Genomic DNA, 14,745 nt, shown 5'->3' with positions numbered 1-14,745 from the left:
TCTTCCACCTACGCTCAATGGAGCACGTTATCATGATTTCATTCGGGATACTCTACGTGTGCTGCTAGAACATGTGCCTTTACAAGTACGACACAACATGTGGTTCATGCACGATGGAGCTCCTGCACATTTCAGCCAAAGTGTCTGTACGCTTCTCAACAACAGATTCGGTGACCGATGGATTGGTAGAGGCGGACCAATTCCTTGGCCTTCACGCTCTCCTGACCTCAACCCTCTTGACTTTCATTTATGGGGGCATTTGAAAGATCTTGTCTATGCAACCCCGGTACCAAATGTAGAGACTCTTTGTGCTCGTATTGTGGATGGCTGTGATACAATACGCCATTCTCCAGGGCTGCATCAGCGCATCAGGGATTCCATGCGACGGAGGGTGGATGCATGTATCCTCGCTAACGGAGGACATTTTGAACATTTCCTGTAACAAGTGTTTGAAGTCACGCTGGTACGTTCTGTTGCTGTGTGTTTCCATTCCATGATTAATGTGATTTGAAGAGGAATAATAAAATGAGCTCTAACATGGAAAGTAAGCATTTCCGGACACATGTCCACATAACATATTTTCCTTCTTTGTGTGTGAGGAATTTCTGAAAGTTTGGCCGGACCTTTTTGTAACACCCTGTATAATGGAGTAACTTTGGTAGTTATTTCACCCAAAATGTCTGATAACTTTCACATGATGCAATAGCTAAAACTTACTCAAAACATTCTGTTAATGCCGTAAGGAGTGTGCAGTGAGTTAAAAAATGCATTGTTGTCAACGATACATCAGTTTTAAATTTTCTTGTTTCTAACAAAATTTTGCTGCACCTCACTTTCTTTTACATACCCACTCCAATTACTTGAATTACACTGTTTGCTTGTAATGTTCTCTTTTATTTCCAAACTATAGATAACTATAGATACAAAACAAAAGTATTCTCTGACAAAATAATTTTACCACATGCTTCCAGTTCTTAGATGTAATACTCGCTCACATTGTGTGGAAACTTAAAACTGTATGCCATACTAGTATTTGGGAACATCAGACTACCTTTGTGGATAGTGTGCTACCAACTAGGCCATTTGTGTTTTTCAGGGACCAACTAGAACTTTTACTTACTTTCTCATCTCTTCGTCTCCCTCTACGATTTTTACCCTCTTCCTGTATAAACTGTTTATCGTCCATGTTTCACTTCCAGACGTGGCTACACTCCATTTCTGAAAGGCTTTCTGACACTTAAATCTATACTCGACCTTAACAAATTTCTCTCATTCACAAATGCTTTCCTTGCTGTTGCCAGTCTACATTTCATATCTTCTCTACTTTGATCATCATCAGTCATTTTGCTGCCCAAATAGCAAAACTCATCTACAACTTTCTCATTTTCTAATCTAATTCCCTCAGCATCACCTGATTTATTAGACTACATTCCATTATCCTCATTTTGCTTTTTTTTAATGTTCATCTTATATCCTCCTTTCAAGACACTGTTCATTCCATTCAACAGCTCTTCCATGTCCTTTGCTGTTTCTGACAGAATTACACCATCAGCGAACTTCAAGGTTTTTATTTCCTCTACCTGGATTTTAATTCCTACTTCGAATTTTTCTTTTGTTTACTTTATTGCTTGCTCAATATACAGATTGCATAACATCGGGGATAGGCTACAACCATGTCTCTTCTCAAGCACTGCTTTCCTTTGTGCCCCTTAACTCTTATAACTGGCATCTGGTTTCTGTACAAATTGTAAATACCCCATTTGCTCCCTGTATTTTCCACCTGCCACCTTCAGAATTTGAAAGGGAGTATTCCAGTCAACATTGTCAAAAGCTCTCTCCAAGTTTACAACTGCCAGAAATGTAAGATAAGTGGTAGTGTAAGTATTGCCTTGCATGTTCCTACATTTCTACGGAATCCAAACTGATCTTCCCCCGAGGTCGGCATTTTTAGTTTACCTGTAGTGACAGATATTATGAACAAACAATTTATATACAATATATGCAGACCATAAGTGTTTCTCTTATAGTGGGTGTAAAAGCAAATAAAACGTAATTATTTCCCCACTATATCTTTTCTCCATACAGACGAATGGAGTTTTCACATATTGTATGTAAATTGTTTGTTCATAATACCTGTTGTCACCACAAAGTGACCCATTACAGCAGAAGAAAACATAAAACCTTAACCTGCCCCCCCCCCCTCTCTCTCTCTCTCTCTCTCTCTCTCTCTCTCTCTCTCTCTCTCTGACCAGGCAGAACATTATAGCCATCTCGTAGCCAGTACGTCCACCTCTGGGACGGATAACAGGGGTCGCTGGAGGTAGTAAGCACCACATCAGCACACACAACTCACCTTATTCCAGTAAATTCCGGGGAGGGGGACCAATTACCTATGACAACGTTCAGTCACATCCCAGGTGTGTTTGATCGAGTTGGTAGAGCCATCACATCAATTGGGACGTGCCACTGTGTTCCTCGAACCGCTCCTGACCGTGTGACGTGGCACATCTTGTTGAAAAATTCCACTGCCATCGGGATATGTGACTGTTGAGAAGGGGTTAACGTGGGCTGCAACCACTGTATGATACTCTGTCCATGTGAACAATCCCCAGAGGATAATGGAGCTGCTGGCAACTTGTCTCCATCCTGCAGTACAGATGCCGAGGAGCTACTCCGTGGGAAAACAATGTATTTGTGCCCTCCCATCGGCATTATGAAGAAGATATCAGCATTCATCAGACCAAGCAAATGCGCCAATGTCCAGTGCCAATGGTCACATGCTCATTTCAGTCATAGTTGCCTGTGTCGTGATGTTAACATTGGCACGTGCACGGGTCCTTAGGCTGCGGAGGCGAAGTCTGTTGTTAGTTCCACCACAGTTGGACACCTGCCATTTTTTACCAGTCTTAGCAGCTTATGACATCTGACATCTGTAATGAGGTGTGGCCGCCAAACTCCACGTCTGGATGTGGTATCACCTTGGTTTTGCCATGTGCTGAAAACACTCCCCACAGCACTTTTCGAAACGCTCTGACAGCACGCTCACTGCTATTGCGTGCATTGTGTGTGTGTGTGTGTGTGTGTGTGTGTGTGTGTGTGTGTGTGTGTGTGTGACACCCCTGTCCCTCTCCCACCCATGCCTATATATACGAAGGAGATTGTGGGTGTTATGCCACTATTAGCCAAGGGCTAACTAGCGGCTCCTGTGACTTGTGGTGCACTGTGTCATATGTAGTCCGACTGACTGGTGGCAGCTAGCAGCTGTACAGAGCTGCCGGCACAGAGCTTGGCCGCTGCCTGTCAACTCTTGTGGCTCAAAATTGTGACACACCATTGCAGTAAATGAAGCCTATTAACTATGATGGACTGGTGGCACATGTTCTTACCAATCTTGTTCACTATTAGCTAATGTTTTTACTACACTCATGCTCATAAATTAAGGATAATGCTGATATATGGTGAAACAACGCTCTGGTGGGTGGTTTGCGGGTTTAAATCACCTCAGGGTAAGACCATGCGGTGCATTTGACCGGTCGTGGCACGGTAGTGCTGGCAGCAGTCCACATACGCATACATGGTGCATGTCAGAGTATGGGGCAGCGAGTAAGTGTGCAGACGTTTTCAGATGTGCTAATGATGACTGACTGTTGAAAATGGCTCAAAGAACAGATATTGATGATATTATGAGGGTAGAATACTAGGGCGACTGGAGGCTGGTCAAACACAGCAGGTCATAGCACGGGCTCTCCGTGTGCCACAGAGTGTGATCTCAAGATTATGGCAACAATTCCAGCAGACAGAAAACGTGTCCAGGCACTACAGTACGGGACGTCCACAGTGTACGACACAAGAAGACCGATATCTCACCATCAGTGCCTGCAGAGAGCCACGGAGTACTGCAGGTAGCCTTGCTCGGGACCTTACTGCAGCCACTGGAACAGTTGGCTCCAGACACACAGTCTACAGACGACTGGACAGACATAGTTTATTCGACCCCTCCCCCTCGGAGACCTGCAAGGTGCATTCCACTGACCCCTGGTCATAAGGGACAGCCCGTAAAGCCGGGTGTCTAGAACACCGTACATGGTCATTGGAACAGTGGTCTCAGATTATGTTCACGGATGAGTCCAGGTATAGTCTGAACAGTGATTCTCGCCAGGTTTTCATCTGGCGTGAACCAGGAACCAGATACCAACCCCTTAATGTCCTTGAAAGGGACCCGTATGGAGGCCGTGGTTTGATGGTGTGGGGTGGGATTATGATTGTTGCACGTACACTCGTACATGTCTTTGACAGAGAAACTGTAACAGGTCAGGTGTATCGGGATGTCATTTTGCACCAGAATGTCCACCTTTTCAGGGTTGAAGTGGGTCCCACCTTCCTCCTGATGGATGATAACGCAAGGCCCCACCGAGCTGCCATCGTGGAGGAGTACCTTGAAACAAAAGATATCAGGCAAATGGAGTGGCCTGCCTGTTCTCCAGACCTAAACCCCATCGAGCACGTCTGGGATGCTCTCGGTCGACGTCTCGCTGCTCATCTTCAAACCCCTAGGACACTTTGGAAGCTCCAACAGGCACTGGTGCAAGAATGGGAGGCTATTCCCCAGCAGTTGGTCTACCACTTGATCTGGAGTATGCCAACCCGTTGTGCGGCCTGTGTACGTGTGCACGGTGATCGTATCCCATATTGATGTCGGGGTACAGTGAACAGGGAACAGTGGCATTTTGTAGCACATCTGTTTCAGGACGGTTTTCTCAACTTACCGCCAATACCGTGGATGTACAGATCTGTGACGTGTGTGTTCCGTATGTGCCTATGCTATTAGCGCCAGTTTTGTGTAGTGCCACATTGTGTGGCACCTCATTCTGCAATTACGTTAATTTATGAGCATGAGTGTAGTAATAAATAAATGGAATGGAAGTGAAGTCCCATACTTCTTGACAGAGCGTAGGGGAACGATGTGGGAGACCCGCACCTCCGTACTGGGCAAGGTCCTAATGGGGGCAGTTTGCTGTTTCCTTCCTCCGACTGTAATGGAGATGAATGGTGATGAGGAAGGTGATACAACACCACCCAGTCATCTTGAGGCGGGTGAAAATCCCTGACCCTGCCGGGAATAGAACCCGGGACTCCGTGCTAGGGAAGTGAGAATGCTACCGTGAGACCGTGCGCTGCAAACTAATTTATAAATTAGTTTGCAGTGCACGGTTCATTATATCTTCTTTTACATAATCAATAAACCTGTAAAATATGATTTTTGGCATTCAAAGCTACATGAAAAATTTGTCATTTGCACTTATCGAGCAAATAATATAAAATTCTACTCTGTTGATTAATTTATGTAGGACTTACATATATTCTTAAACCTTTGTGTTTCATTTCTAACAGGAGAAAATGTTCTTCATAGATGCTATTCTCTCAAGTTACTATTCCCTGATGAGAAGAGGGCAATTTTTCGAAAGCTGTGCCACCAGACCAGTTCATGAATCCTCTGGCAAGAAGTGATGCCATCAGTAGTAACACTGGTTGCCTTCAGCTAATAGTGGCCTTAAGTTTATTTCTATTGTTATGTCCATGAGAGGATCCCATGATAATCTGAAGTTGAATCTTTCTTTAACAAATTCTTGGATGGGATAATTGGTCATACAGTGTTGACAAAAGGCAGATGTCCAGTATGAATTTTTGCCTGATAAAATTTTATTTTTTCATATGCAAACAATGCGGCATATACTCTGTATGAAGTAATAGAATTGATTCTTAGTCACTCAGCCTCCCATTGCGACAAATGACATTAGTGGTGAGAAAAAAAGTAAACGGCATTTAAAATTGCATGCTTTATTAGAATCACCAGTAATAATAATATGAATATAAATCAGTTGGCGTTTTAAGTTTCAATGGCTGCTCATACATATACAATAACTATACATCATGAAGTGAAACTTCTGTCTGAGGAACAGTAACAATGTTGCCAGTTTAACAGGTTATTGTTAATTAAACAGTGTTGTGAACTTTAATCTCTTCATTCTGCTCAAAAAATGTCAGCCAAAGATGGACCACTAGTAAGTGTACTCTCTCAGTGCACTCCACACTTCTCACAGTTGTTATCCGTTATCCATTACAGTACACAAAAATATGAAATTAGAAAGTACATCTTTCAGTACATTAGATCCTCAAGATACGCAAAAATGGTGAAACATTCGTTATAGTGGTGTCTCATTACGAATAATCAGTGGATTTTCAAAGATAGGCCAAGCCAGATGAGCTTATATCTTCCACCCTTCACTCCATTAATAAATTTGTTTCGTTATCCTACAAATGAGTCTGCCCACCAGGTATTTTTTTTATCTTACATGAAAACAGATCTACAAACATGGCTGCTCCTGTCACTCTTTATAACAGAATTCAGTCACTTTAAAAACAGTGAATCTCAGTACACACATTTAAAAGTAGTGACACAAAAATTTCGGAAGCAGTTTTCATGTGCTATGGTGCCCAATGATAGCTATTGCACACCACACTACTACATAAAGAGTGTAAGACTGTACATTGTTAAAAGCACCCTTCCACTCACTTAGTGACCATAAAAACACATTTTATGCACTGGATGAGTGCATCAATACTGCCTGGCAATGGCAACACAGCTTGTTGGTAGATTGCTAGGACACTGCAAGGTGACTTGACTGGCGTTTAAAAAGTTATACATGAAGCTCACACTTTAGGAAACTTGAGGCCTTACATTACAAATGGACATTTCTTATCAACTATTAAACAAATACCAAACATTTTTGTTAGATTCGTTTTTCACATCATTGGAAAGAAAAGCTAGGAGTGCCTCCACACCACTCTCCAATAAACCCAATAATATCTGTCACGTGTGATTCTGGGTTCATCTTCGCAGCCATCAACAGCTTATTCCAATCTTCTCTGTTTGCAGCTCGACCTGGTCTTTTGAATTCGATGGGAGTGCGGCCCTTCTGAGCGAGGACAGGATATCCAGATACTACGCAGGGAAGTGCCATGGGACCAGCACTGTCATTTGAGCAAAGTGCTGAAGGGTACAAGCCTCTCTCATCCACTGGCAGTACCTGTAACAGAATTACATGTATTTACGATTGGTCATGGACATTTGAACATCAGAAATTCTTTTGAAATCTGTAACTGCAGTTTTTTGCTCTCCCGTTCTGTTAACTGGCACCTTTGTTGTAGGTCACACTCGACCTACTGTTCTGAGTACCCAATCTTTCTAAAAACTTCCTTCAAGTGTCTCCGTTCTTCAGTGAGGCTTTCTTCATCTGACAGTGAACACGCAATATAGAAAAGTGTTCAAATCATGGAACATCTACCAAAACATCAAGAAAAAGTAGCTGTATTATTCTGTTTCTAGCATTAATTTTCTATTTGGATGGTTTAGGTTGATATGCTGTAGATGTTTTTGAAGTGTGACCATAGTATGTGGTCAGATTACAGATGCGTCATCCAGATACAAGTAGAAACACATTGCCTTATGCATGGTAGATTCTTGTGCTCTTGTGTGGAAATGCACCATATAGAAGTTGGCAACTTCCGGTGATAAATGGCGGGATTATATAGTCACCACCATATCAGGTTGTTAAACAAGGGGATATGCCGAAAGAGTTCTGTAAAGTTGCCAATTAATTCCAACAATGCTTTAACTGGAAGCTGAATGAAAAGATAAACCACATTAGAAATAAGCATGATGCCCATCTCCCAAAGAGATTTTCTGTCAAGAAGATGAATTGTTTCCCTTTCTTTTTTGTCCCTCAGTTTCACAGACACTGGTAGACCTTAGGATTTTTCTTCTCTGGATTCTGCATGGTAGGCTCTCTCTGATCTACAGTCATATTGACCAGTATGTTTGAGGAAAAAGGACTGATGACCTAGTAGTTTGGTCTGTTTAAGCGTCCAACTAACCAAGATGATGAGTGAAATGTCTGAAGAACTTAAACAGTATGTGGTGAAATGTGAACACCACATATGAAACTCTGTCAATTTCATGCATTTCATAATTCCGACACTGCCAGGAAACTGTCACTAGGTTGGTACACAGCATGTTCCATTCACAGATTGGTGGGAAAAAAGGCAAAAGAGAAATCTTATTTCATTAAATGGTTTGTGTCAGTCAGCAGCTCATTTGGCAAGAATGGGAAAGGAAATCAATCATGGTCAATTCAAAGGAATTGTCCTGACATCCATCTGAAGTGATTTACTGAAACCACAGAAATATGAATGATTGAAAGGAAATTTCAACCTGTCACCAGAGTTGTATGTTTTAATCACTGTGCCACTTGACTCAGTTGTTCCAATGAAGTGAAATTGTTCATGCTAAACTAATTTTAAAATAGGAATTTTATGCATTAAAATCTTAATTGGTTCCTATCAACTTTTATGGAAAGTTACTTCTGATAATGTCTTATGGGCAATAGAGCATGTCCACCAAAAACTATTAATCACTAGTCTCCTCAGAAAAGAAGAGAAGTGAATAACACATGCTTAATCATAAGAACTTCCATCAGCTTGTCTGTGCCAAATTTTTGGTTTTTTAGACGTGCTCTTGTCCTTAATTTATATGGCTAATATTCTGATCACGAGGCATGCAGAAGCATAAATTTTTCATGGTTTCCAGAAAGTTGTTTTCTGTATGTTCCATGAAATTAAGGTATGTTGTTAATACCCAAGCTCCTTCTGCTTAGAGGATAGCATTTTCAGAGCCATATGTAAACAAAGGTAAAGCATGTTCAAAATATCATGCACTAAGGTGTGAACAGTCCCATGTTTAAAATCTGTCACAAGACACAGTGTCATTCGTTTAGTACTTTTCTTGGACAATTTGGTGAATATTTTTGTCATTGGTGAAAGTGATCTGGCAGCTTCACTGGTCTTTATTTTTATCGATTGTGTAACTTTTACAGAACTGCTTGTGCCACTCACACTTGCAACCTCTGTTTGACTTTTCAATATTTGATGACTTTCATAGAAACGCCAAGTCAACAGGCAATTCAAAAACTGACATTTTGAATTCCATTACTGCATAAACTATCTAGAGGCAAATGAGCTGTAATCCCAGTACCCATCCATCTTCTCTACTAGTTGGAATGACCTATGCATAGGAAACCTCCACTGACAATAATTCCACAACATCTGCCAGTTTATTTTGCAAATTTTTGCCCTCTATGACATACAAATACAAAAATGATTAACAATAAAACAAGTACATTTCGTAAATGAACACATCAAAGGAAAATCAAAATTTTATACCTGATCCACTTTTTGATCCATCGATACAGCCAAAACCCACTCCTTCACTTCTTCATGCAAAGACTGTGGTATATTTGTAGATACTGGTAGAGGAATTTCATTTGGGAAATCAGTCAGGGCAAAATCACTGTGATCCAAGAGATCCAAGTTACTTTCTTCAATTGCCTCACACAGGTCAAGATAATGATTGAGAAATACAAAAGCCTCACTATCACGGCCAGTTGCCTGTAACAAATGGTCGTTTACAATTCTGTATGATTAAAGGAACACAATTATAAGTTTTGAAATGTTTTAAAACCAGTAATATGAGTAAACACAAACCCTCGCATCAACGCCTGCCTCAAAGAAAGCTTTGTCTGCAGGAATAATATCAGAATGTCGCAAAAGTGCTGTAGAGAGCTTAGCAGCAATGTGTTTTAGAGACTCGGTATCCCGAAAGGCACACCGAGAAGTATAATAATGTGTGATAACTAAGAGCAAATCAAATTCGTCATGCAGCTTGCTTCCAGCATCTGATGTAGTTTTCATTGCCTCAGTCTGCAAAAACAGAAACAATGTTCATAACTCAGACAATAATTTTGTCACATCACTTTATTTCTATTATTGCTATATAAAGGTAAAGGTGGGGTAATATATTCTTTTGATACAGTAAATATCAAGTTTATTTACATAATACTGTCAATACTTTCATCTAAAAAGATAAGCCCATTAAGAAAAGAGATGAATGTAAATGTCGTGTGGCTAGGGCCTCCCGTCGGGTAGACTGTTTGCTGGGTGCAGGTCTTTCGAGTTGGCGCCACTTCGGCGACCTGTGCGTCGATGGGGATGAAATGATGATGATTAAGACAACACAACAACCAGTCCCTAAGCAGAGAAAAATCTCTGACCCAGCCAGGAATCGAACCTGGGCCATTAGGATTGACATTCTGTTGCGCTGACCACTCAGCTACTGGGGGCAGACAAGAAAAGAGATAAACCGAATAGGAAGGAAGAAATTGGCTTACCATTTATTTATTTTTTATATAATGTTCTTTGAAATGAACCAACACAACAGTTTAGTATTTAGCCTTAAACACTTGCTTCAAAACTGAAAACACAGTGATGCTTCAATGAGGGACAAACACAGTTACACAACAAATACTGAACTCTTAAAAACTAATGACTTTTGGGTGAGACTGTAAGGATCATATATGTTGAATTAACCTCCCCCCCCCCACCCCTCCCACACACACTCACCTTTCATGGGTATGCATAAATTGATGAGCCAAAGCATTATGACACTATCCACAGTGAGGCTGAATACCACCTGGTGGCATTGCAGGTGTGTGGGGCTGTAAGGGAAGTATTTAGGCAGAGCAGAAATGAATGGAGAATCATTCTAGTGATGATACAGGTTGCAAATGGGGAAATCCACTGCCATTAGCGACTTTGACAAAGGGCAGATAGCCATGACCAGCATGGGAAAGAGTATGTCAGAAATGACAAAACGATTAGGTTGTTCATGTGCTACTGTTGTCAGCATCTGTGGAAAGTGGTTGAAGGATTGTGAACTTAGGAGTAGGTGGCAAGATGTCGGACATTCATGCTTAATCACAGAATGTGGAGGTTGGAGGCTTGCCCACTCTGTAAAGCAGGATAGGGAGCAATCTGTGGCCGGCCGGAGCGGCCGTGCGGTTCTAGGCGCTACAGTCTGGAACCGCGAGACCGCTACGGTCGCAGGTTCGAATCCTGCCTCGGGCATGGATGTGTGTGATGTCCTTAGGTTAGTTAGGTTTAAGTAGTTCTAAGTTCTAGGGGACTGATGACCTCAGAAGTTGAGTCCCATAGTGCTCAGAGCCATTTGAACCATTTATTGGAGCAATCTGCGACACATTTGACAAGAGTACAATGTTGGTGTGTGCGTAAGCTTTTTGGAGCACACTATTCAGTGCGCACTGTTGAACATAATGGTCCATACAAAACGATGCCTACGTGTTCCCATGTTGACCCAATGACTTTGCCAGTTAAGACTGCAGCAGGCACAAGATCATCACGATTGGACAATGGAAAAATGGAAACGTCAATTGGCCAGATGAATCATGTTTCTTGTTACACCAGATCAATGGTTGCGTCAGGATACACTATCAAGCAATGGCTACTAGAACCATGTCACAGTTACATACTAGTGGGGACAGCATGGATATGGCTGAAAAAATTTTACATGGCAATAATGAGAAATCAGCAGTTTTTATTGACATAATTCGAATTGGCACTTTTTACAAAAATGAAATTTTGCATTTTCCCCTTCCTGTGTAAAAATATTATGAACCTGAAGTTAGCAGTTTACTGATATTGGTAGTTGGTAGGTATTTAATGTTGAAACTGGATCTTGATTTTTGTTTTCAAAGCTGAGGTAAGCATACGACCTTAAAATGACTATTCATTTCCAGTTTGAAAAGCTGATGCCTAGATGTGGTGTCAGCTGGTGGGATCTTTATCTGTCGAAGTCAGCTTTCTTGACACTTTTGTACAACAACTCGTAGGAAAAGCATTGTGATTTGGAGAGGTCTTTAGAGCAAAAATCATCAAATATGGCACTTTAGCTTTGCAAACATGTAAATCAACAGAGCACACCATTGTTTTCCTTCTTTCACTCATTTGATCTATGCTACGAATCAGCCTGCCGCCACAGACTTCATTTCACAAAACAGTAAAAATTATATTGTGTTAGACATTCTCAGAGTTCTGTTCTACCAGTATTGCATAACATGAAGGTCCTGTGTTGTGATTTGGATGACAGAAGCAAATCAAGAATATGCCAAATTGATTTGTGTGTTTTTGAAGCTGAAGGCCATATTTGGTGGTTCTTGTATTTACATTCATGTCTTTACGAAAATATGCAGTTTAATTAATGCAAAGAATCTGAGATTTCTCCAAAATGCATCACTGTGCTTTGATTTTCAGTGAAAATGTTTTGGGAAACATGATGTTGGAGGATAAAACTGTTATCCCTATTTCAACTCAGAATTTATGACTGATTCATTATTACGGAAAGAAAAACATAAAGAGAAGTACTTCCGGCAGAGATGAAGGGAACAGTGAAACTCATTGGGTTGCTCCTTCAAACTAGCCTGCCAACTTTTAGGTCACAGATACAAGCAAGTCTTTGTTCATAGTAGTAGGTTCTTGTTCCAACAATGAAATGATAGTGATGAATTCTATCAACGATAACATGGCAGACCATGTTATGTACCCCTACAACGTTACACAAGCCTTCAAAATGTAGTGACATATCAACTTTTCATGCCAGTAGAAAATTAGATATTGTCAAGTGTCTGCTGTTGTACTAAAGGCAGTTCGACTTCCATGTTCAAATATAGACTGTAGGCGACAGTTTTCATACAGTCTAGAGTATCCCATTTATGTTGACCACCCCCACATAACGTTTTGTTCAGAAACAAAATATAAAAAGCATCAAGTAAACGATGTTTAGCTACCAAGGGAACGTTAATCAACATGACTGCTTTTCTTGAAATTCTGTTTCGCTGTAAAGATATGAACAGTAGTACATCTTTTTTAAATAGCACTCTGAATTTTTTTATTTGGTGATACACTACTTCTCCACAAGACCTGCTCAGAAATGTATTGCAGAGTACCATTCACGTAAACATGACATTATTTGACTGACTCTCCTGTACCAACTCACAGTGCAAATACCACAGATAACGTAACTCGTCCACTGGAGTTGACAATAAACAAAACAATAATGTTTTCTTATTCATAGTTCAGGTATATGTAGTACACTACTGCAGAACTTATTTAATAAGTTGTCTACAGTAACAGCAGTCTTTGATTAAAAACTGCATCATCATTACGTTTTCTTTATTGTGGTTGAATGTAGATCTAATGCTACACAGGCAGAACTCTACAAAGAATGATATCCTGATTAGAACCCACCTTACTGCAATGACTGTTTTCTTATCTTACGCACATTTGCCATAGATAAGTAGCATTTCTACATTCTCTTCATTGGTGTACATTGCACTTGCACAAATCTTCAACTAGAGATGGTTGATGGAATGACCATTGTGCATTTTCTTTGTTTTTCCATTATTCTGTCAACTCCATCAAGTGGACGAGTTACATTACCCCTATGTACCTCCCCTATTTGCTAGTACAGGAAAGTCAAAGCCAATTTTGTGTTACATTTTTAATAACATCAAAAATGAACTTATAGGGCACTATTTGGAAAAGACGCACTATTGTTCATACGGTCAAAGTTATGTCTTCTTGACAAAAAATTGTTTGTGGTAGTCAATGTAAATGGGACACCCTGTATTAAAACATTGACAGTATACTGTCTCTGAATAGAAATTTGAAGTAATGAGAGGGCTTTCTTTAAAAACTTTCAACACTTTTTGGCTGCCTATGATACAGGTTTGTTTCTTCTTTAATCTGTAATTTTCAATGGGATATAAGTAAAGTTTTTTTTTAATGAAATCAAATGAGGTGTGTGATATCATTAAAATATGATATAATTAATAGGTATATGTTCATTTCCAACATGAGACTGAAAAACCATGAAATACAACAAAAATAAATATCATAATTTGAAAAGTAATAGCACCAAAATTGGGCAAAAACAAACGATTTTTTCACGTTCCTAATATAGCCAGTTTCCATCATTTCAGCCATAAATATACAAAGTCTCATGTGAACTCAGGTCAGCACGATTTATTCTCTTAATTAGTTAGGTTGACAACATACAGTAAACGATGAACTGTCAAAAACTAGAACTAAAAGTGAACTGAAAGTAAACATAAAGCAAACCCGGCTAGTTGTCCACCAAATATGATGTGTTCACAATCACTGTTCGAATTTGGCACTTCTTACACAGCCTCCCCATATTAGAGCAGAGCTCTTCAGATGTGTGGGTATTAATACTGTTCCCATCAATCCACACTCGTATAAGTAACTGGTGTCTTTGGCACTTTCTGGGGGCTCATTCGCTGAGGCAAGTATGAAGTTGCTGTTGACAGACTGTAGCACGATCTGGTTGACTCAAGGTCGCTTGTGTAGTATCCAAGATATCTTGTTGTTGTGCAAGCATGTCTGGAGTAAGCAAATATGCTAGTTTCACCGGTTCCCACGACAGCATCACTGGCTTGATATTGCATATTATCTCCACTGTATCTTCTTCACGTTTTAGCACATGGAAAGGTCCAGAGTACAGTAGCTGGAATGGTCGGTGTACTGCCTCTGTGCATAACATCACGTGTGAGCATCCTTTAAGGTCGTTTTCGATGAAAACTCTCTGATCTCCATGATGGGACACTGGTGAATGGTGCAGCTCAGCTATTTGGAGCTTCACTTGTTACATCATCTATGGTAGTTCTGTCTTTGTTTGCATTAGTGTTGCTGAAAAAAATTGTGATGGCAGGCACAACATCTCTCCATAAACCTTCTCTGCGGTAGATCCCCCAATGA

General features: G+C 40.5%; 1 protein-coding gene across 1 annotated transcript in view; it reads right to left on the bottom strand.

Annotated features, from left to right (window-relative positions):
* Positions 1–5,839: 5,839 nt before the first annotated feature.
* The window catches only part of LOC124788221 (intraflagellar transport protein 172 homolog), a 339,228-nt gene continuing 330,322 nt past the window's right edge, over positions 5,840–14,745 (bottom strand). Inside the window, exons 29-31 of the mRNA XM_047255402.1 lie at positions 9,601–9,816; positions 9,280–9,504; positions 5,840–7,088 (exon numbers count right to left, since the gene is read on the bottom strand). Of these exons, the coding sequence (XP_047111358.1) occupies positions 6,810–7,088; positions 9,280–9,504; positions 9,601–9,816 (720 nt within the window). The 3' untranslated portion in view covers positions 5,840–6,809. The remainder of the gene's footprint in view (positions 7,089–9,279; positions 9,505–9,600; positions 9,817–14,745) is intronic.

This window comes from Schistocerca piceifrons, chromosome 3 (assembly GCF_021461385.2).
Source record: "Schistocerca piceifrons isolate TAMUIC-IGC-003096 chromosome 3, iqSchPice1.1, whole genome shotgun sequence".
NCBI lineage: Eukaryota > Metazoa > Arthropoda > Insecta > Orthoptera > Acrididae > Schistocerca > Schistocerca piceifrons.
This window is presented reverse-complemented; position numbering and strand designations above follow the sequence as displayed.